Source organism: Lygodium microphyllum, chromosome 8 (assembly GCF_053477565.2).
Source record: "Lygodium microphyllum isolate KBCC chromosome 8, Lygodium_microphyllum_v1.1.10, whole genome shotgun sequence".
Lineage (NCBI taxonomy): Eukaryota > Viridiplantae > Streptophyta > Polypodiopsida > Schizaeales > Lygodiaceae > Lygodium > Lygodium microphyllum.
The window spans coordinates 95,302,804-95,327,452 of record NC_141142.1 but is presented as its reverse complement, the minus strand read 5'-3'; the positions used below and the strand labels follow the sequence as shown (position 1 = coordinate 95,327,452).

General features: G+C 42.0%; 1 protein-coding gene across 2 annotated transcripts in view; it reads right to left on the bottom strand.

Annotated features, from left to right (window-relative positions):
* LOC148032621 (uncharacterized) overlaps nucleotides 1-20,182 on the bottom strand; it is a 44,780-nt gene extending 24,598 nt beyond the window's left edge. The window contains exon 1 of one of the 2 annotated variants that reach the window (XM_087684139.1): nucleotides 19,859-20,182. In XM_087684139.1, coding sequence (XP_087540265.1) covers nucleotides 19,859-20,105 — 247 coding nt within the window. In that variant the 5' untranslated portion in view covers nucleotides 20,106-20,182. The remainder of the gene's footprint in view (nucleotides 1-19,858) is intronic. The other variant, XM_087684140.1, reaches the window with a different exon arrangement.
* Between the last annotated feature and the right edge of the window lie 4,467 nt (nucleotides 20,183-24,649).

Genomic DNA, 24,649 nt, shown 5'->3' with positions numbered 1-24,649 from the left:
TCCCCCTCCCCCATTATAAAATCCCCCCCCATGGCAAGAGAGGTCGCTTCAGCATGCTGCTAAGAGAGAGAGAGAGAGAGAGAGAGAGAGAGAAGGTTCTAGAAGGTTCTTTTTTTTCCCTCCTTAGAGGAAGTCCACACCCACCTCCCCTTTTCCTCTTTCCCGCGAACTTATTTCCCCCATTTGCCCCTCTATTTGAGCAAGAGGCTGCTGAAGTTATTGCAGGGGTTGCCCCTAAAAGAAAAGAAGATCGAGAATGGCCCCCAAGCAAAGAATGTCACATGCAGATGGCAATCCCACAACCAGCAACGAAGCTTCGAGGCGAGAGCATCACCGCTAATACAACTACGGTACCAGATATAAGAAGTGCATTTCCTAATTGTCAGATGCTTGCTTTGATTTCCGCACGAGATACATTAGGTTCTGTACTATGCCGCATGAGAATAGGTCATTGAAAGGGATAATTTCCATCTTTATAATTGTAGGATGCATACTCACGTGCAAGAGTTAAATTTATGAAAAAGAAAATTGTACTCCATGTATGATGAACGCATCTATACCTAAGTGTAATTAGCGATGTAAAATTTTTACTTGGTAGTGATTAAATGGAATCATATGTACCCGATGGGATGGATAGGTTAATCTAAGTTAAAGGGGTTATTTCACCTAGGATATCGTAAGTATCCTCAAGTGGCACAATAAACCCTGGACAATAGTTGTAAAATCGCTACCAAGATAATCAAAATATTATCTATGATCAATTTCCATAAGCACATTGGTTTTTACCTTCATGATAAATTAGAAAGGTCATCAAGATAATGATCTCCAAGATCGTTTCTAGAGAAAAACATGCAATTACCTATAGGAAATGAATGTTCACTATTACGCAAGTTAGGATTCTTCGCATTTATCTAATCTCTGATAGAGTTACTCTTGTTGGCCAAAAGGATTGCATAATGATTTCCGTCATGGAATCAAGAGACAAGAAATTCTAGAAAGTTACATAGAGACTTGATAGATTTAGATCAAGATATGAATGGCCAATTAGAAACTTAGATTGACTTACCTAAGCTTCGTACAAAACTTTAATCTAGGAGACTAGGTAAACTTTTGGTAGATGTTGAAATTTGAACCTAAGTTCAAATGTTTGGATGCTTAATCGAAAAATAAGGATAAGTATCCTCGCGTACTCGCTTGATCATATCTTATAAGGTAATACCTGTATGAAGCCTTGACATGCACCCTAGGCAAAAGAAGGGAGAGTTAAGCAAAACTCGCTCTTAGATCCCAAGGGGAAGAGCGAATATATAGATGAAAATGTTATCGTGTCTATTCTTGGATTGTTTGGAAAAATACAATTGGTTTTGTTGGTTGATCAAACAACATCCTAAATGCTTTTACATTCAACTGATTGTTGGATTGTCGTTTGGATGATTATTCCAAGTGCTTGTGATTGATGGTAAATTCATGGCGGGGGTCTGTGATGACAAATTGCCATGGGGATAAAGTAATGTTTTCTTGGAAGATGATATTAGGGCTGATTGCCTTGACTATGCTTGATTCTTAAATGAATTAATTAAGGAAAGGTTCTTTGCAAAGTGGATCAGCTCCACGATCGCACCGCGGATCAACTCGAAAAGGGCACTACTTGATTCATGGGTCGAAGGAAGAGTGGTGAAAAGGCCAACCACGGGAATAAAGTTTCACTCCTAGGCAGCTTGCGGGTCAGGGGAGCTCTGGACACCCCTTGTCAAGTCCGAAATGGAGTTGAAGATCTCCGTGGCCCCAACATCTGTGGCGTTGGAAGATTCTATTCTAGATAAAGGATGGAAGTTGTGATGCCATGTGATTTGGACCAACTACTTTTACAGGGTGGCAAAAGGGATATATAATTTCTCCTGTATGGGCAGGAAACAAAGATTAACTTGAAGATAGGTTAAGAAACTTATTTATCAAAGGACTGCTTGCTCTATATTCGTATCCGTGCTATAAATTACGTGAACGAACCCTATTTCCTAAAAGGCTTAATTAAGGAAGCCGACTTTAATTGTCACACATAATTGTGAGAGGACCTAATTAAATAACTAAAGAACACCTATTGAGGAAAACGGATGGGTGGAACCCTCGACAGGTCCGCCTTACGGTAGGGTGGTCCCAGAGAACTGGGAGGCTTCTCACAAGGTTTTACTGACGTCCGACTCTTAGAAAAATACTAGGTTAGAACCCTGGTTCATACCGTTTTAGGGGACCGGAATGGGACTATGCCCTATGGATAGAGAGGTCGAGCGATGCATCCCTCTCGTTTCCCATTCTCTTTGAACCAAGTGCGGCATGAATCTGCTTCGGCTTGGGTATCTCTGCAAAAAGTAGGATGCCCAAGACTTGACGCTAGAATGCTATCAGGAGACTTTGACCACTAGGAACCCAGATTTTCAAGTCAATCCCAATGGGTTCGGCCACGAACGCTCCATTGCGAGGCAAACTCGAGAAACCCTAGGCGACAAACCCCGTAACATTCCATGGGAGTGTCGGGCAGCATTGCTTAGATTCGTCTCTCGATGGACCGCTAAAAATGTGCCTGGACAGCCGATAGGCAAGCACGTTACAATTGGTATCAAAGCAAAACTTTGTAATGATATATGATTGATTAATATACGGTTCACAAAATAACCTAAGTGGTATGGCTTGATTGTCGTGCACCTTTTGCACCCACAAATGCTGACATACAAGAGAATAAATTCCTTCTCAAGAAAATTAAGGCACTCGAGTTTAGTGGAAAAGGAATAGACGTCGCAGCAGAGGCGGAGATATGGATTGAGTGGATGAGTGATTATTTCTTTGAAGCAGGAACTGCTTTTTCCAATCAGGCAATGATAGCCAAACTTAAGTTAATTGGCCATGCTTGAATATGTGGAAGCAATGGTGCAAAGATCAAGGTATTTCTAAAGCCGCCATCACTTGGGTTCAGCTAAAAGATGCTGTATGCGGACGATACCTTCCGCTAACCTACCAAACTTTGAGGATGAATGAACTCTTCAAGCTAAAGTAGCTGGAATTAACCTGGGAAGCTTACTACTCAAAGTTTGTAACCCTGTTAAAATACGTACCACCTATGGATATTGCGTAGCAAGTATCCAAGTTTTGCCATTTTCTGAACACTCCTCTGAACTATTGTCTTGAAGCAATACGTCCAATAGACTTGCAAGATGTATTACTTCGAGCAAAGCCAATCATCCAAGAGCTTAAATCGGGCAATTGTGACAAAGATGATTCCCGAGATCAGGACAAGAGATGCCACACATGTGGAGAGATAGGGCATATCCGTAAGAGATGTCCTAACCGTCGATGCTTCCACTGCAATGAGCTAGAGCACGTCCAAGCAGACTGCCCTCACTTAAGTCCAGAAGATATTGAGCCTCCAAGAAAACGAAGCTACACAAGTGCAGTCTTTGGATATATAGAGGAATCAGATGAAGACGAAGACCTAAAACCCAGTACACCTCTTCAAAATGACTAGAAACCCTAGAAATTTAATCAACATGTAATACAACTTGTATTGAAATAAACCGTACTCTTGTAACTAAAGTTAACTCGAGTAATATGAGTTGCATCAATTTTGAGCCTAGAACTTACAAGTGATCAAAGATACTTTAGCAAGGGATGACAGTTATAACTTACAATGAATTTCTCTTAAGTTGTTTCTTCTTAACTAATATAGATTGGGTCTTACCAGAATGTTGAAGCTTGGGAGTATTCTTTAGTATTACAAGCAAAGCCGATTGTCCATGGATCTCAGTCCAGATCTAAGAAGAGGACAATTTGGAAACAGAGTTTTCAAGATAAAGAACCACTTCGGTCCGCTAAAAGGATCCTAGGGCAATTTGGTCTAAAGAAGAAAATCCTGCCAAAGACAACCAAGAATCTTGTGACCCCAAGTGATAAAGCTCCATGATATTTCTATGGCAAGAAGCTAGGTCATTTCAAAAGGGAATGTCCAAAGCATCCTAAATATCGATGCTCCTAGTGCCACAACATTGGACATATCCATGTCAATTGTCCCAACATTACTCAAAGAGAACTTGAACTTACAAGAAATGAAGTTGTACAAGCTTCAATGATCCAGAACCTACCAGAAAATTATTAGATACCTAGGAAAAAACCCAGAAGATATTCATGAGATGTAACTACAATAAACTTTTCTCTTGTAAATCAGACTCGGATATTTCAAATACAATAAGTTGGTGTTTTGAAAGACCATATGCTTATGAGTGATCAGAGTGTCGCAACGAATGTCTGATGGGTCCTACCCCACAGGTTCCAAAATGAAGCCCCCAATGTCTTTCAAGATGAGGAGATCTCGAGTTCTCTAAGGGGGAGAGGATGTAATAACCCCCCCCCCCCCCTTTCGCGTATTCCATAGAAAACCCTTCTATAAATTTCCATTAAAATTAAGGCAAATTTTTTTATCTCCTCCCCCCTATCAACGTCGAACAGGTGGCGGGGGAGAAAGAGGAGAAGACAACAACGATGACGATGATGAGGGGGGAGGCCACATGGCCTACTACCCCCCCGACCACCTCGCCCAGTCCACGGGCCACCTAGGGGGCTAAGAACCCCCGCTGCCATGCATCCATGAGTGGTGGGTGGAGTGAGGCACCACCATCACCCCGCCGATTAGAAACTTGGATTGACTTACCTAAGCTTCGTACAAAACTTTAATCTAAGAGACTAGGTAAACTTTTGGTAGATGTTGAAATTTGAACCTAAGTTCAAATGTTTGGATGCTCAATCAAAAAATAAGGATAAGTATCCTCTCGTACTCACTTGATCATATCTTACAAGGTAATGCTTATATGAAGCCTTAACACCCTAAGCAAAAGAAGGGAGCGTTAAGCAAAACTTGCTCTTAGATCCCAAGGGGGAGAGCGAATATGTAGATGAAAATATTATCGCGTCTATTTTTGCATTGTTTGGAAAAATACAATTGGTTTTGTTGGTTGATCAAACAACATCCCAAATGCTTTTACATTCAACTAATTGTTAGATTGTCGTTTGGATGATTATTCCAAGTGCTTGTGATTGATGGTAAATTCATGGCAGGGGTCTGTGATGACAAATTGCCATGGGGATAAAGGAATGTTTTCTTGGAAGATAACATTAGGGTTGACTTCCTTGACTGTTTTTTATTCTTAAATTAATTAATTAAGGAAAGGTTCTTTGCATGGGTGGATCAGCTCCATGATCGCACTGCGGATCAACCCGAAAAGAGCACTGCTCGATTCATGGGCCGAAGGTTGAGTGGTGAAAATGCCAACCACGGGAATAAAGTTTCACTCTTAGGCAGCTTGCAAGTCAGGGAAGCTCTGAACACCACCAAATTGCCTTCTGAGCGGTAGAGCAAAGGACACAATATTCAATCTCCATAGAAGATAAGGCCACAATAGGTTGCTTCTTGTTGCTCCATGAGATAGTTCCTTGACCTTACAGAGAAGGCAAAACATGTAGTGGAGCGGTGAGTTTTAACATCTCCATGCCACAAAGCTATGTATGAATAATGAGCACCCTAGCTCTGGCCATGAACCTCATATTTCATGCCCGCACGTAACACATCGAGGTTTGGTACCATTATGTTCAGGAGAGAATTGTGGATTCCAACCTAGTAGTGGTCTATTGTCCCAAGGAGGATAATGGAGCACTATGAGGTGTTGGGTCTTCAAACACTCCCAAGGATCTCAGAGGGGATGTTAGCCTATTTTATTTCACACTGGTCATCTCCCAATTGTGAGCTCCGTCAAAGTCTAATGGAGATGTAGGAGCTCTAATTGTTTCCGGCCCTTTCATTGGTGTGCATTTCAGTTTTAGAATGTTTGTGAGTGTGTTCACACTAGCTGCCACTTTTCTAGGCCAATGCATTTCAGTTTTTATGCTGTCTAGCTTGCGTTCACATATATGGGATGAAGATCCAGTTTGGGGCAGGCGGCTGCATTAATTGCAGTCCCCCCCCCCAGCAGCAGTTGGCCCATTTTGGGCTGTTGCCTGTTTTACACTGCAGTCAGCTATCATTACAACAGATTGGCCAATTTGGGGCTGCTTTCCCTATCTAAAGTAGCCCCACTTCCCCAGAAAAAAAAAAAAAAAAAAGTTTTGGCGTCATTCAATTTTGCAGGTTCAACACTCCCTCCATCAGCCTATGCATTTCTCTGTCATCAGCTTGATCTAGTGCCCTCATTGATGCTCTGGGTTGCGTGCAAGGATTGATCAATCCACATTGTATTCAGCATTTCATGTCAAAATCAGTGCAGATTTCTCCTATTTCCTGTGTTCATATCAATCTCTCTCTTCCCTTCTCTCTTTGCATTTCCATTCTTACATCATGTGCTCTCACATGGCCTGCCCTTTGTGCAAAACCCTTGGCAGCAAGTCTAACTTTGTGCTTGTCTAGGGTGCCATCAACCAAGTGTTTGGTCTTATAGACCCACTTCACACCAACCATCACTTTCCACTTGCCTTGACACAAAACCAACTCCCAAGTCTTATTACATTTGATGGAATCAAGCTCCTCTTGGATAACACGGCACCAGACATCTTGTGCCAAAGCCTCCTAATGGTAGTAGGCTCTCTATCCTCTAAGACCTATGACATAAGGGCATAGTTTGCACAAAGTGAACACCCCTATTGTGCTTGTATCCTGGCTGATCATCATTGATCTACCAATGTCTCAAGAAATGAAGTGGCTCTAGAATCTTGCATAAGCTACTTGAACCACGGTGGAATAACAGGTTGATCCTGTTGCAAAGGAGACCGAGGGATCTCTAGAATTGTAAAGTGGGAATTGTACACTTGGGAACTTATCCCAAATTGCCTACCATGCATACAAGATGTGTGTATCCATTTGTGTGTTTCGGCTAATTAGGCATAGGCATGGTAACTGTATGACTAGCCTAGGGAGGATGGGTAGGCACACAATAAGTAGAAGATGGAAATCCAAGCGTCGAAGTGGCCCATGGAGTCTCTAAAGATGCACCATAAGTAGAGGATGGAAATCCTTGCATATAAGTAGTCAATGGAATGTGGAGAGCTGCATCATAAGCAAAGGATGAATATCCATGTCTCTAAGCGGCCATAGATGCATGTCTAGGGGGAGTGAGGATCGTATTATATTCAAATTCATTCATTTCATTATTCATAGTGTTCATTGTCTCTGGGACCCTAACTCTAATTCTATTTTCTTTTCAGTCTTTGCATTTGGTTGTCATACAATTGTGTTTATTTTCCATTGTCGAGTATTTCTTTATACTTGAAACTTCTCATGGACAATTAACAACACACAGAATGAGTCCTTGTAGGAACATCAATGTAGAAGAGCTTGAAACCATGTGTAACGTTTCCACTTGTTATCTTCAGGACACGTCTTAGCAGTCCATCGGAAAGGATGTCTAGAAAGCTCTGCCCAGCACTCCCATGGAATGTTACGAGGTCTGCGATCGAGGACTTTCCACGTCTGCCACGTAGCGGAAGCATTCCGGCCGTTCCCACTTAGGACCGACCTGAATGAGGGTTTTCCCTATTGGTCATTTTCTAACGGCAACTAACGTCGAACCCAAGCGAACTACTTTACGCAAAAACGCCAGGTTCGAAGCGGATTTACGCTGCACTTGGTTCAAGGAGAATGGGAAACGAGAGGGATGCGAAGCTCAACCTCTCTGCCATAAGGCATAGTCCCATTCCGTTCCCCTAAAACAGCGTAAATCGGGATCAATTATAACTCTAGGTCAACACTTTTGTTGTTTGTCTTCTTTGACGATCTTTTGGCTATACATCGTGATTTGAGAAAAGTTCCCGGCCAACCGAGACCACCCATCCGTAGAACGGACCTATGGCCCATCCACCGCACTTTCCTCTGGTTGTTTTAGTTATTTAATTACCTAACACATTTAGTTAGACATGTATCAATCAGCTTCCTTAATTAGCCCGTTAGGCACTGGTTCCTTCATGTAATCATATCACTTGACATAGAAAAGCAATGTCAAGCAAGTTCCTTGTTAACAGGTTATCATATTTATCTTGGAAATACATAAAGTCCAGCCCGTAGGCTTATCCACAATCCGCCCGAAGGCCATCCAGCAATCCACAAGGCTTACCAATCCAAGATTCCGCCCGTAGACTAGTATGCGGGCCTCGAGATCCAATCCCGAGTCACGTTAGCCTCTTGTGCAGGGCCCGGAAGGCGAGGGATTTACGGCCAGAGCCCCCCCTGGCACCCAAGCGTCCTCCTGCTCCAAGTAGCACTCAACGGAGAGACCTCTCGTGGCGGGTTCGGTCCATTTTCCTGGCGCAATTAACAACCCCCTTGGTTAGGGTTAGGCAGGTAGTCGGGGGTAACTGAAGCTGCCTCTCCCTTCAGGCCTTCAACCTGAAGCATTAGATATCCATTTATCCTTTAATTCATTGATCAAACAAAGCAAAAACAGTGCTCTTAAATCTGTAACAAGCACAATCATTCCCATTGGTCATTATTGTTCGCCAACTACTAAGGAGTGAATCCTTCTTTTCGAATGCATCCTACACTCGATCCGGGATAACTTGCGACTTGGCAAGATCCCCTATATCCTGGGTTAGGGCCGTACCCTATTAACCCGTCTTGGTTAATACCTTAAGTTCATATGTTATTCCAATTTATTGATTTGTCTTTTGCTCCAAGCAATTATCTTTACCCCAAAAAGATATATTAGGACGATTATTCATGCTCTTGCAAGATAACTTGCGTAAGAATCTGCCAACTTCATTCCGAGAATTGGCTATCCCCTTGTGATCCAATCACAAGATCATACGCCGCTGCACTTGTTGCACAAGTGTCGCATCGAACTATGGGACTATTCTACCCATCAAATGGAGTCACGAAACAATCTGTTCCTGATTACATTAGGCTGACGTTGTCAGTCCTAGGGTTCCAAGTTCCATCTTTTTAGCGTAAGATTCTTAGGGACAACCCTAGGTCACTTCTCAAGTATGTTCCGTTGTCTCTACATTCGGTGAATGTGGGTAAGTATTTAGGGTATATGAGTTTCGGTTTTAGCAATACGTGCGACTAGGTCACGTATTAAATCCTAGTGAGTTCTTTGGAATTGAATTGAGTACTCCGCGGGTTTTGGTGTTTAGGTTTATGCCAATTTATTTAATTCTTGAAGATAATTACATTATCATTTCCATAAACACATGACTCGTTGTCTAAGCGTAAATTGATTTTCAACCCTAACTTATCGATTTAAGATCAAGCATAGGTTAGGTTATAACCTAATTCCAACTAATCGTTCTATAACTTGCGAACAAGATTCATGCTAAACAAGCAACCTTTTACTAGTAATTATGCAGTTGAAAAACGATAATTGACTAGAGTTATGCAACGTAAGAATCATTTCATGCCTTGCAATTCCCTATGGGTTATTAGCACTTCCCATGATGACTTATTGCGAAGAAGATATGGCCTAATAATGTGACATGCAATTTTATACTTCCATGCCTAAACGGAGTGCACTATTTTAATTCCGTTTTTGTAAATATGGACTAAATGCATATCAAATTCTAAAGCATTTAAGACGAAAAATGCATCCTATTTCCAACAATTATCCTCGCATGATTATATCAATACCAAATAAAAAATAGGAAGGAAAACCTGGACTTGGGGTGAGATGTCAACGTGGATGCTAGGAGACGATCCTCCTGCAGTTGCGCCTTGGGCTTTCTTAGGAGACATCGCGAATGCAGCCTTTTCATCGTGGATGCAGCGTTGTGAATTCCCTTTTTAAAATACCACCGTCCTTTATGAGTCTTCTGTTCTTTCCTTTCGTAGTAGCTCTTTGAAGGGATACTTGTGGAGGAGGGGAGAAACCACGGAAAGGGTTCAAAACCGGGAAGGGGGTGTTTCAAAATCCTCCGCGAATAAGGCCCATTAAAGCCATGGGAAAGGCTTAATGGCCTTTTAAAGACTCACAAGAAAGGGGAATAAAAGGTGTAGAAATCCTTACGAGGGCTTTTGTATGGGGAAAGAAGGTGTCAAAAGACCCTTAACACTCTATTTTCTTTTACGTGTGGGGGGGGAAAAAAAAACAAGGTATGAAAGAGCTAAAAGGGGTATTTTTGCATGTGGAAAAAGGGCCTAAGGGGGCCCTTAGGTGGATTTAAGATACGGGAAGAAAAAGGGCTTTAAGGTAAAATCTTTTGGGGGAAAAAGGGACTTATAGAGCTCCAAGGGGGAAATTTGAGGGGGGGAAAAAGGGCCTAAGGGAGCCCTTAGAGGAAATTTTCGAGGGGGGGGGGGGGGGGGGGGGGGGGGGGGGGGGGGGGGAATAGTCTTAAGGCCACAGGAGGGGGGGCTTAGGAAGCCACCCTTGGAAACTTCTTTCCTTTCGTAGTAGCTCTTTGAAGGGATACTTGTGGAGGAGGGGAGAAACCACGGAAAGAGTTCAAAACCGGGAAGGGGGTGTTTCAAAATCCTCCGCGAATAAGGCCCATTAAAGCCATGGGAAAGGCTTAATGGCCGTTTAAAGACTCACAAGAAAGGGGAATAAAAGGTGTAGAAACCCTTACAAGGGCTTTTGTATGGGGAAAGAAGGTGTCAAAAGATCCTTAATACTCTATTTTCTTTTACGTGTGGGGGGGGGGAAAAAAAACAAGGTATGAAAGAGCTAAAAGGGGTATTTTTGCATGTGGAAAAAGGGCCTAAGGGGGCCCTTAGGGGGATTTAAGATACGGGAAGAAAAAGGGCTTTAAGGCAAAATCTTTTGGGGGAAAAAGGGGCTTATAGAGCTCCAAGGGGGAAATTTGAGAGGGGAAAAAAGGGCCTAAGGGAGCCCTTAGAGGAAATTTTCGGGGGGGGGGAATAGTCTTAAGGCCACAGGAGGGGGGGCTTAGGAAGCCACCCTTGGAAGCTTCCAAGGGCTTCCAGAAGCCTCACAGAGGCCACGTGGGGGGAGGATAAGTCCCCAGCCATTTACGACGGCAGGTGGCCGCGGCAGACTTGTCCGATAGTTCTGAGCGGCCCCTTCTCTCCCAGCCCAGCTCTTTGATGGCACAAAGTGGCGGAGATCAGACGACTCCTTCACGACGGCGTACAGCTTCAGGCGATGCCGCAATCTGACGGCCTTCGAACTCTCTCTTCCTCACGATACACATACAGAGCCTCACTCTCTTCCTCCCTTCACCTTCTAGCAGCCGTGATTTAAATAGGGGGAGGGGATAAGATCCTCCCTCCCCACACGTCGATGGGCATGGGTCTCCCCCCCTCCAAGCTTCAGCAAGGAGCTTAGTGCCCACCCTTCTCTCCCTCTCCCCCAGCTCGAAAGGAGGGAAAAAAATTTTTTGCCTAATTAAAAACAAAATTATTATCCCTAATAATTATCCTACCCTAAGAGGGGTTTCATATGCGAATTGCATATTATCATTTTGGAGTTGTTACATTCTCTTCCCCTTGGAGGAATCGAGATGTCCTCATCTCGAGATAAGTTGGGGATATTGATGGTTGAGAGTGTCTTCATCTATCCAAGTAGCATCCTCTTCGGGATAATCTTTCCACTGGACGAGGCATTCTCTCAAGGTTCTGGATCTCAGTTGTCTCTCCCTAACATCTAAGATCCTGTCAGGCCTTAGTTCAAGGACTCCTTGACTAGGCATTACAACTTGTTGGTCATCAAGTACATGGTTAGGATTAGATACATACTTCTTTAATAGGCTGATATGGAATACATTATGAACTTTTAGGTACTCAGGGAGTTGCAATCTATAAGCATTAGGTCCTAGGCATTTAAGGATCTTGTATGGTCCACAATACCTTGGACTTAGCTTCTTGCAATCTCTTAAGGATAGGGAACTCTTCTTAGGGCGTACGCGAATGAAGACCATGTCCCCTTCTTCGAAGATTCTATCTTGACGCTTCAAATCCGAGTAGGCCTTTTGTCTATCCTTGGCAGCTTGGATGTCCTGTCTTATTGACTTTATTTGGTCATCCATCTCTTCCAACATCTGCCTTGAAGGTTCAACCCTCAAGGTTGGATCTGAGAAGTTTAGGAGACTTCGACAGTCATGACCATACAATGCTTGGAAAGGGGTCATCTAAATGCTTTGTTGGTAAGAAGCATTGTAGGCAAATTCAACCAAAGGTAAGTATTGAATCCACCTTTTTGATTCATGATAGCAGTATGCCCTAAATATGTCCTCGATGACTTGATTTACTCGCTCTGTTTGGCCATCCGTTTGGGGATGGTAAGCTATGCTAAAACAAAGTTGAGTTCCAATGGCTTCAAAGATGGCTCTCCATAAGTGTGATGTGAAGAGAGAATCACGATCACTAACGATTCTTCTTGGTAGCCCATGTAGCTTGAATATCTCCTTGATAAACAATCTTGCAACATCCATGGAGTTGTATCCTCCCTGGACTTGGGGTAGGCCAACAACAAAATCCATACTGATGAATTCCCATTTCATTTGGGGAATGTCAAGCGGTTGCAGCTTCCCTGGCATCTTGACATGTTTGGCTTTGATACGTTGACAGGACAAACACTTGGTGACATATTTGAGAACGTCACCTTTAGGCCTCTCCCAATGGTAGCTCTTCCTAACTGCATTGAGAGTCTTGGCATAGCCAGGATGACCTGAGAAAGGGGAGTCATGAGCTTCCCACAATATCTTCTGCTTAAGTGACTGGCTTGCCGGTATGCATAGCCTCGTTCTATAGTAGACAAGTCCACTATTGACAGAGAATTCATGATACTTAACCTGCAGCTTTTGATCCTGATCCTTGATAGAGATTTCCCTTAGCATCATTTGGTAGGCTGGATCATGGCATGTATCCTCTCTAGCTAACTCAAGTATTGCATTGTTTGGCATAGATACTTTTGTAGCTAGAGATCTAGCTGTTGATGGATTCTGCAAGATTAGGGAATTAAGGAATGCCTTGCGACTGAGTGCATCGGCAACTACATTCTCTTTCCTTGGTCGGTACTTGAATTCAAAGTCGTACTCTTCCAGCACTTCAATCCACCGGCGTTGCCTCATGTTGAGCTCGTTCTAGGTAAAGATCCACTTGAGACTCTTATGATCAGTCACTAGGGTAAACTTGTTATCCAACAGGTAGTGTCTCCAAAGCTTTAGAGCATGGATGACAGCTAGCAATTCCAGATCATACATAGCATAATTCTTCTCATGACTCTTCAATTTCCTTGAAGAGTAGGCTACAGGATGGCTTTCCTGCATGAGCACACATCCTAAGGCAAGTGTGCTAGCATCAGTTACTACCTCGAACTCCTTATTGAGGTCTGGAAGCTTTAGGATAGGTACTGATATCAAACTTTGCTTCAGTCTGTTGAATTTAGTTTGTTCGGGAGTTGACCATGCAATGGATGTTTGCTTCTTTAGTAAGTCCGTCAGAGGTGCTGCAATCAAAGCATAGTTTTTTATGAAGACCCTATACCATCCTGTCAATCCAAGAAAGCTGTGTATTTCTTTGACAGATGTTGGTATTGGCCATTCTAGCACATCTCTGACCTTGGCTAGATCCACTGAGATTCCTTCCGCTGATACGATAAATCCCAAATATTCAATCTGACGCTTGAAGAATGCACACTTTTTCATTTTAGCATACAGCTTATGTGACCTCATCGTCTGAAAGACAATCCGAAGTTGGGGTTCATGATCTTCTTCCTGTTTAGAATAGACTAAAGTGTCGTCGAAGAAGACGAGCACGAAGTCATCAAGATATGGCCTAAAAATATCTTGAAACCTTTACCTTGATAGTCCGACGGTGTCTGAATCACCGAGAACTGGCGATTTGGGCCTTTCTTGTGTAGAGTGGCATGGACTGTCGCCCTTTCAAACTCTGCTTCCATGGTCGGATCTTCTTCTTCTTCTTCGCACATTTGCCTATTGGCAACGCAAGCGGTTCTTCCTCTACCTCGAGTAGCGGCTCCTTGACCACAGCCCGTTCCTTGGAAAGGTGCTTGGCGATGTCCTCCTCCAAGCTTGGGACATTGCCTCTTGAAATGACAGGGCTCGTTGCAATGGAAACAACGAAGGTTTCGGCTATTGCTTTGAGTAGGAACAAAGTTGTTGACGTTATTAATTCTTGCTTTCTTTCTTTATCCCTGATTCTAACCTTGAACTCTCTTCATTTGAGGCCTGAATGCTCCTCTATTTGGGTCATTATAAGACCAAGTTTTGTTACCCCTTGGTCTAGCCTGCACCTTCTGAATTATAGGCGCAGCTCGAATGAGAGCGTCCTGAAGATCTGATGGACGCATAGATTCGAGAAGGGTATTTACTGGGAGATTTAAACTAGCAAAAAATTTGGACACCTGCTGTGTCATGTCCATCTGTGGCGCATACTTAAGAAGTGAGACAAATTTAGAATAGTATGCATCAAGGGTGAGTCCCAGCTGTTTTAGCTCGTAGAACTCATTCATTTTCTGCGTGCGATATACAAGTGGTAAATATCTTCCCTGCACGGCTTTCTTTTGCTTCTCCCAGGTAACAGATCCTTCCACGATTCCTTAATCCCTGCACCATTGCTTCCACCAAAGCCTGGCTTCGCCGGTGAGCTTTAGCTTGGCAAGCATAGCCTGATTGGCGGGTGCAGTACCGGCTGCTTTGAAGTAATCCTCCATGGATTCAATCCAAATTTCAGCATCTGCTTGGACGGACCTGCCTCTCCCGTCAAATTCGGGCGGCTTAATCTGCTTGAGAAAAAACTTATTCCCCTGGATTACAGCAGTACTTGATGTAGGAGGCGAACTAGGAACCTGTACTTGGGGTTGTGCCTGGATAAAGGTTTCTTAACGTTATTATACGATAATCGTTATTGATTTATATTACATCTTCAATTCCGCTATCACCCAAGCAATCTAACCACTTAACTTTTTATCAATTCTCATGCACAATCAGACATTGATAAAAAGAAGTCTTATTTGTATTTATATGGACATAGCCCTTTCGGAATACAACATTTCTTGCGATGATAAGCCAACTGTTACATTTAGTTTGGGGAGAATAATGTTGTATTACATTTATCTATCGGAACTGTATAATAGTATGGTTTCGGGTCATGGATCTTCAGGAATCGGTAAGTCATTGGAAGTTCAGGGTATCCTTTCCTTTGGAACCCATTCTTCTCATGGCACCCCAACACTTTAATCCTGTTGGCGGGGATTATACGGGTTACTTCCTCATATACATATAAGTTCAGTTCAACCCTCCGACCTCGAATATGTAAAGTTGAATTTATGTGAGCTTCCACAAAAATGAACAGCTTTACGACTTTTAGGTCTTCCAACCACTTGATTCTCTTTAGGTTGGTCTAGAGGTATGCGAACCGGTGGACAGCTATATAGTAGATTCCTGAGGCACCCGTCCATCTTCGTTCCATGTACAAAGGCGACGGATTATAGATTCGCTCTAAAATGTTCATCATCTCAACCCTTTGTCGATAATGCGGAGAATGCATTGCAGTCATAAACATGACGCGGAACACCAAGAACCTGTTCCATGCTTCATAGTTCTGCAAGACGGCATTGGCAGTAAGAAAATATTTGAACAGCAACATTTGCTTTACTTTATCTTATTACGATTTCATAAAAACAAATCCTTCATTGGTTGGCTCTGATACCAACTGTAACGTTTCCACTTGTTATCTTCAAGACACGTCTTAGCAGTCCATCGGAAAGGATGTCTAGAAAGCTCCACTCGGCACTCCCATGGAATGTTACGGGGTTTGCGATCTAGGACTTTCCACGTCTGCCACGTAGCGGAAGTATTCCGGCCGTTCCCACTTAGGACCGACCTGAATTAGGGTTTTCCTTATTGGTCATTTCCTAACGGCAACTAACGTCGAATCCAAGCGAACTACTTTACGCAGAAACGCCAGATTCGAAGCGGATTTACGCTGCACTTGGTTCAAGGAGAATGGGAAACAAGAGGGATGCGAAGCTCAACCTCTCTACCATAAGGCACAGTCCCATTCCGTTCCCCTGAAACAGCGTAAATCGGGATCAATTATAACTCTAGGTCAACGCTTTTGTTGTTCGTGTTCTTTGACGATCTTCTGGCTGTCCATCGTAATTTGAGAAAAGTTCCCGGCCAACCGGGACCACCCATCCGTAGGATGGACCTATGGCCCATCCACCGCACTTTCCTCTGGTTGTTTTAGTTATTTAATTACCTAACACATTTAGTTGGACATGTATCAATCAGCTTTCTTAATTAGCTCGTTAGGCACTGGTTCCTTCACGTAATCATATCACTTGACATAGAAAAGCAATGTCAAACAAGTTCCTTGTTAATAGGTTATCATATTTATCTTGGAAATACATAAAGTCCAGCCCGTAGGCTTATCCACAATCTGCCCGAAGGCCATCCAGCAATCCACAGGGATTACCAATTCAAGATTCCGCCCGTAGACTAGTATGCGGGCCTCGAGATCCAATCCCGAGTCACGTTAGCCTCTTGTGCAGGGCCCGGAAGGCGAGGGATTTACGGCCAGAGCCCCCCCTGGTACCCAAGCATCCTCCTGCTCCAAGTAGCACTCAACGGAGAGACCTCTCGCGGCGGGTTCGGTCCACTTTCCCGGCGCGGTTAACAACTCCCTTGGTTAGGGTCAGGCAGGCAGTCGGGGGTAACTGAAGTTGCCTCTCCTTTCAGGCCTTCAACCTGAAGCATTAGATATCCATTTATCCTTTAATTCATTGATCAAACAAAGCAAAAACAGTGCTCTTAAATCTGTAACAAGCACAATCATTCCCATTGGTCGTTATTGTTGGCCAACTGCTAAGGAGTGAATCCTTCTTTTCGAATGCATCCTACACTCAATCCGGGATGACTTGCAACTTGGCAAGATCCCCTATATCCTGGGTTAGGGCCGTACCCTATTAACCCGTCTTGGTTAATACCTTAAGTTTATATGTTATTCCAATTTATTGGTTTGTCCTTTGCTCCAAGCAATTATCTTTACCCCAGAAAGATATATTAGGACGATTGTTCATGCTCTTGCAAGATAACTTGCGTAAGAATCTGCCAACTTCATTCTGAGAATTGGCCATCCCCTTGTGATCCAATCACAAGATCATACGCCTCTGCACTTGGGACTATTCTACCCATCAAATGGAGTCACGAAACAATCTGTTCCTGATTACATTAGGCTGACGTTGTCAGTCCTAGGGTTCCAAGTTCTATCTTTTTAGCGTAAGATTCTTAGGGACAACCCTAGGTCACTTCTCAAGTATGTTCCGCTGTCTCTACATTCGGTGAATATGGGCAAGTATTTAGGGTATAGGAGTTTCGGTTTTAGCAATACATGCGACTAGGTCACGTATTAAATCCTAGTGAGTTCTTTGAAATTGAATTGAATACTCCGCGAGTTTTGGTGTTTAGGTTTATGCCAATTTATTTAATTCTTGAAGATAATTACATTATCATTTCCATAAACACATGACTCGTTGTCTACATGTAAATTGATTTTCAACCCTAACTTATCGATTTAAGATCAAGCATAGGTTAGGTTATAACCTAATTCCAACTAATCGTCCTATAACTTGCGAACAAGATTCACGCTAAACAAGCAACCTTTTACTAGTAATTATGCAGTTGAAAAACGATAATTGACTAGAGTTATGCAACGTAAGAATCATTTCATACCTTGCAATTCCCTATGGGTTATTAGCACTTCCCATGATGACTTATTGTGAAGAAGATATGGCCTAATAATGTAACATGCAATTTTATACTTCCATGCCTAAACGGAGTGCACTATCTTAATTCCGTTTTTGTAAATATGGACTAAATGCATATCAATTTTCTAAAGCATTTAAGACGAAAAATGCATCCTATTTCCAACAATTACCCTCGCACGATTATATCAATACCAAATAAAAATTAGGAAGGAAAACCTGGACTTGGGGTGAGATGTCCACGTGGATACTAGGAGACGATCCTCTTGCGGTTGCGCCTTGGGCTTTCTTAGGAGACATCGTGAATGCAGCCTTTCCGTCGTAGATGCAGCGTTGCGAATTTCCTTTTTAAAATACCACTGTTCTTTATGAGTCTTCTATTCTTTCCTTTCGTAGGAGCTCTTTGAAGGGATACTTGTGGAGGAGGGGAGAAACCACGGAAAGGGTTCAAAACCAGGAAGGGGGTGTTTCAAAATCCTCCACGAATAAGGCCCATTAAAGCTATGGGAAAAGCTTAATGGCCTTTTAAAGACTCACAAGAAAGGGGAAAAAAGGTGTAGAAACCCTTACGAGGGCTTTTGTATGGGGGAAAAAGGTGTCAAAAAACCCTTAACACTCTCTTTTCTTTTACGTGTGGAGGGAAAAAAAAAAACAAGGTATGAAAGAGCTAAAAGGGGTATTTTTGCATGGGGAAAAAGGGCCTAAGGGGGCCCTTAGGGAGATTTAAGATACGGGAAGAAAAAGGCCTTTAAGGTAAAATCTTTTGGGGAAAAAAGGGGCTTATAGAGCTCCAAGGGGGAAATTTGAGGGGGGGGGGGGGGGGGGGGAAAGGGCCTAAGGGAGCCCTTAGAGGAAATTTTCAAGGGGGGGGGGGATAGTCTTAAGGCCACAAGAGGGGGGGCTTAGGAAGCCACCCTTGGAAGCTTCCAAGGGCTTCCAGAAGCCTCACAAAGGCCACATGGGGGGAGGATAACTCCCCAGCTGTTTACGACGGCCACGAGGTGGCCGCGGCGGACTGGTGTGATAGTTCTAAGCGGCTGGCGGAGATCAGACTCCTCCTTCACGACGGCGTACGGCTTCAGGCGGTGCCGCAATCTGACGGCCTTCAAGCTCTCTCTTCCTCACGATGCACACACAGAGCATCACTCTCTCCCTCCCTTTACCTTCTAGCAGCCGTGATTTAAATAGGGGGAGGGGATAAGATCCTCCCTCCCCCACGCGTCGATGGGCATGGGTCTCCCCCCCTCCAAGCTCCAGCAAGGAGCTTAGTGCCCACCCTTCCCTTCCTCTCCCCCAGCTCGATAGTCGGTTGGGGGAAGAAGGGAATAAAAAAAATTTTCCTAATTAAAAACAAAATTATTATCCCTAATAATTATCCTACCCTAAGAGGGGTTTCATATGCAAATTGCATATTATCATTTTGGAGTTGTTACACCATGAAAATTAGTATTCTTCCCGCTTCTCTGTGACTCTTATACTCCATCGCAAACAAAACATCCCAACCATTAGAATGCAAAATTTGCCACACAGCACGTTGTTTGCTACGAGAGAAAACACCTCCAATGTCTCTAGCAAAAATAACTCCTTGATCAAGATCTGAGGTAGTAGTAGAAGTGAAGTTTGACATTAAGCAAGGCCTAGATCTCACTACGTTGGATGCTATTTCCTATTTGCCTCAACTAGGGTTTAATCTCCTATTTGTTCATTAGCTTTGCCTCATAGAGTGAGCTATCTTTTTTACTATAACTATGGTTGAGGTCATAGATGACAAGTCTAGTGATAGCTCAAGATGAAATACCCAATGGCCTCTATCTGATGTCACAAATTCTATCACAGCCAAGCATTGAGGACTCCAAGTTCCATAATATAGATAGTTTGGATTTAGCTAGATCACCTTCTTCTAATGAGCTCCTTTAGCACTATATGCACTTAAGTTGCCTGATGTTGTGCATTTAGTAACATTTTTTAAAGCATCAAATGGATTATCTGCTAATTTAGTTGACCACCTGTTAATACTGTTATTTTCCACAATGTGCCTGCCTATCAGCAAAACACTTGGACCCAGATACATGTAGAAACGAGACATATATATGTGTATGTGTGTGTGTTTGGGGCCGCGGGAGCTATGAAAAGCAGTCGAGGGCACTTACAGATAGCACCAGTGATGACCTGCCAGGATACTCCAGGCTCCTGTGCTGATAAGCTCGGCAAGTCCAATGAGGCGCGCGCAGCGTCCAGTCCAGGCTTTCTGACGCTGTGTCTTCTTCTTGTAAGAGGTCTGAACCTGTTTGCGCTTAGAAAAGGTGGGAGGCCAAGAGAACTATTCCTTCTTCCGCCACCCTGCGAATGATTCATCGTAATCCGGAGAGATGATGCTGCTTCCATGACTCCTGACATTTTACAACGAGTACGCAAAGGACTATTCACACCATAGGTTCAGAAAAAGATATATCTTTTTACAATATACTTAACAAAAAGACGTAATCCTAACGGCCTACAACAATAGAGGTTAAGATTAATCCTAATGGCCTACAATAATGGAGGTTAGCTTCAACGGTTATAGTGAAGGTCTCAGTTATCTAATTCTAAAAGTTAATAGTGAAAGTGGAGGAATTATCTATTTTTTTCAAATGTGAAAATGGTTATTCATATTTATAAAATATTTTCAACATCAAAGTTGGAATCTTAGAAAGTGAAACTAAAAGTTTGCAAGGCTTTTAGCCTTTTACATCAAACCTTGGCACCATGCCACTTTCTTTCAAAGTTTCCTCAGGAAAGTTGAGGCTTGCATCTTTGTACCATCAAACTCCTCTACTACTAACTACTAAGCCTTACCCCTCCTTGAAGCATTCTATTCCTACACCTCTAGATTGACCCAATTACCAATATCCTCAAGATTTGCTTGACTTTCAAGATTCATCATGCAACTTGACTTGATCATCCAACACCACACGCTTAGATTTAATGTTGCAACTGAAACTCGCTGCTCCCATCCATTGTCTTAGCTTCCTCTAGAGTGTTAGAATCTCATTTGCAATCCTTCAATAGGTTTTCTCTAGAAGGGCAACCCATATATCCTTTACATAACTATCATGTCTCTTAAAAGGTAACGTTACCCAAGTATCTTTTTCTTATCCACCATAGACCTTAGTCAACTAGCCTCACAAGCTTTAAGACTAGCTTCTTAAGTAATTCATTCTACGCTCATTAATGAATGTATTTTCATCTCACAAGTGAAACCACTTCTTGCATCCTTTATTATGCAATGACTATTCTAGTCTTGGTCATAGAAAAACAAAAAATTTGAGATTTTTCATAGGCCTATGTAGTCAATGATATTGGTGGGATAAAGATGCATCTCTGATTTTGATTTGCATTCCCAGTCCACTCATAACCGTCTAGCAAATCTTTCCACACTTGCACAACCATGTTCGTAGCTTTTGAACCTTTGATCCCCACTTTCACCCCCCTTGAGAAGACTATGTCCTCCCAATCTATATCATGACATACTTCGCCTAGAAGCTTTGATGCTAGACCAAGGGTAAAACCAAAGAAAACCCCAACTTGTATGTCTTATTCCTAAAGAATTCAAGACCAATGGCCCCTCAAAGTTTTGATGTAGTCAAAACTTGATAAGAAATGGGGTATCAGAATTTGTTTGCCTTCTCTGAAGTTCCCAAGCTCAATGGAATCTTCATCCTCTTTTGGGCATTGGCATACATCCAATCATACCCTTATTGAAGTGTGATATTCTTGCCCAAAGGACACAACAAATCACAACAATTGGGCTTTAGCATACATATAATCAAACCTCCATTGAAGTGAGATATTGATGCCTTGGTTGGGCTTGTTAGATATACTAAATGCCCCACCCTCATAAGGTTCCACCAATGATCCATGGTGCTCTAAGTTGTAAGGCCCCCATTCTGAGGAAACGCCATGTGTGAGCATAGGCATTGGGTGGGTCCTAACTTGAATGTCAGATGAGGTCTATGTGATCAGATGGCAAAAAGGTGACCTTTGTGGATCTAGCCTTTGGGTTAGATAGAGTAGTTATGCTGGTTGCAACTCGAGACACAATTCATCAAGTTGCAAGGTGTGGGAGTTTTCAGGGACCCCTATTTTGGGGTCTAAGGGTTGTGAAAGTAGCCCTTGGCTGGGGGGGGTTCTCAAGGGGGGCCCTAGTCCGGTGGTGAAGGGAATATTCCTGTGACCGACTAGGGAAGATTTATAATATGGTCGAACATGTTGACTAGACTACCTTCCCGGTCTATAAAAGGAAGACCTCTCTAAAGCCATTGTTAGTCTATCTTTCACCCAATCAAAGTTCTTCCAACTACCCTTAAGCTCTTCGCCTATCATCTATTTGGATCGCCATCTAAGCATCACAATGGAAGCATACAAGTGGACAGAGCTATCTTTAAATCGGTTAGATTGAAATTATAGCAGTTTCTATTCTTCTCATATTTGTTGTGTGTTCTCTACTCCTTGCTCAGATTTTGTCCTCTATGACGTGTAATTTCTGCAAGGCTTTAGCATACATCCAATTAATCCTCTACTAAAGTATGATATTTTTGCCCAAAGGATACAACAAATATATGAATCTTATGAGACATTCATTAACCAAGTCAAGATTACATCCTAATTCTATATAGCATTGCGTAATTCCTACAAGTGTTACCTACAAACATCCCATTGCTATTAGAAAAACTCTACAAGGGTAGAATATTTGCAGTTCTTTATTTTAAAACCACATAATTAATCTCACCTAATAAGAAAGGTAAATCCAATAGTAAGACCACAACAACTAGAAACTTTTCTTCCATACACACCACTAAGAATTTCAACACCCCTCAACACACTCTAATTTAGAACATGCAATTGTAGCTAGACTTAGATATCTTGTCATCTTGGAAAAGCATATTTCCATCCACATCTTTCAAAGCCTTGATATATTCAACTCTAAGAGCTTTTTGACCTAAAGATAATTCCCCCGCATTCCACAAGCTTTCTCTTGCCATATTTGGAGATAGAATACCGCATTAATACCATTCATCCATTGGCCTTTTGGGGCATCACATAATTGGACCATCGATGGACTTGAGTGCACAAGCCCACCCTAGCTCTTTGGAGACACATGAAGATGCAAGCTTGGCCATGTGTATGAGATGCCTCTAGATGATTCTTCCTCCATAGAGGCCCGCCCAGTCTTGCATGTAGCCATCAAACCAAGTGGATCGTGGACAATGGAGCTACAAATAACATGTATTTGTCTCCTATAAGATGGTAGTAGCAATAAATTTTTGTTATAGGAATAGCTCCCTTACCAAGGACTAATGCAAAGGTAGAAGCAAATTTTGACACTAACCAAGGCCTAGATCTCACTACATTGAATGTTGTTTACTATTTACCCTAGCTAGGGTTCAATCTCATATTCTTTCATTAACTTTGCCTCATAGGGTGAGCTACCTTTTTTACTATGACTATGGTTGAGGTCATAGATGACAAGACCATCTAGTGGTAGCTCAAGATGAAGTATCCTAATGGCCTTTATCTGATGTTGCAAATTCTTTCATAGTTGACCATTGAGGACTCCAAGCTCCATACTGTAGATTGTTTGGATTTAGCTAGATCACCTTCTGCTAATGAGCTCCTTTGGCACAATACATACTTAAGTTACTTGATGTTCTGCATTTAATGATGTTCTTAAGGATAAAGTGGATTATCTACTAATTTAGTTGACAACCTATTAAAACTATTGTGTTTCACCTTTTATCCACCACTAGCATTAACCCATGCCTTCCTCTCTTATAGATAGAGCCTCCATGGTTCTTCATAAGTTAATCTAATATTGTAGCATATCATCCACTAACATCTACAGGACCAATGCAATATCAATCTACAAATGTTTAATACTTAACCCTATGAAAGCATAGGTAAGGAGAATATCTCATTCAAGAAATTGGCAAGGCTTTCAAACTAGTAGATATAAATTACTACAAATAACTTGAGTAACATCAATTATCTAACTTAAATAAAAGTGAATGTTAATAATGGCAACTAGGGGAACAGGAGCCAAATATTGTTGGCTACAATCTTGGCATATATAAAAATAGAAAAATAAAGTGTAGAGAGTATAACTTTGGATAGGCTTTATGCCTCTTTTGAGTAATAAATGAGTACTTATAAGAGGTAGAACATTAGTAAAAAAACATCAACCAAAAAAGGAAGTGCACGAGAAGATACACTAGGATCTCTACACTTAAGAACATTCAATAATAAACCTTACATGCAAGAATAACCATTACAGCCATTGTCTCTTATGTTCAAGCAAATAACAAATTAAATCAAGCCAAAACCACTGCAATATGTCCCAAAAATCTAATAAATATTAATTGTACTTGGACAGTGATCTATTATTGTCATGCAAACTTTTAATACAAATTTTTATTTCTCTTAATGACTTTGTCTTAATAAGGATCATGTTGCAGCTATGTTTAGTCTTTTTTGTAAAAGTAAAATTCATACAACAATGAATTAAAGCTCTTATTTTCTATTGTAGATGTCAGTGACATCTTGGCTCTTTTGAACATGGTGGATATATTAAGCAAAATGTGATATCTTAATTTTATGATAGAGGTTTAAAAATAAATGAAGATCAAATTCAAACACAAAGACTTTTCTATTGTTATTTTAGATATAGTTAGGAACAACTATTAGGGGCTTCATGTCCAAGTTGACATGATGTTAGAAAAGTGGAGTATGACAAGAGTACTATTAAGAATATAGAGGTCATCTCCTATTTTTTGTAATCAATTACAATATGAATGAGTGAAACTTTAGTTTTTCTACTTCAAAGAAAGTGGGTTTTCATATTGATATTACATAGTCTAAGAAAACTATATAGAAACACAACCTAATCTAGATCCTTGATCTCACAT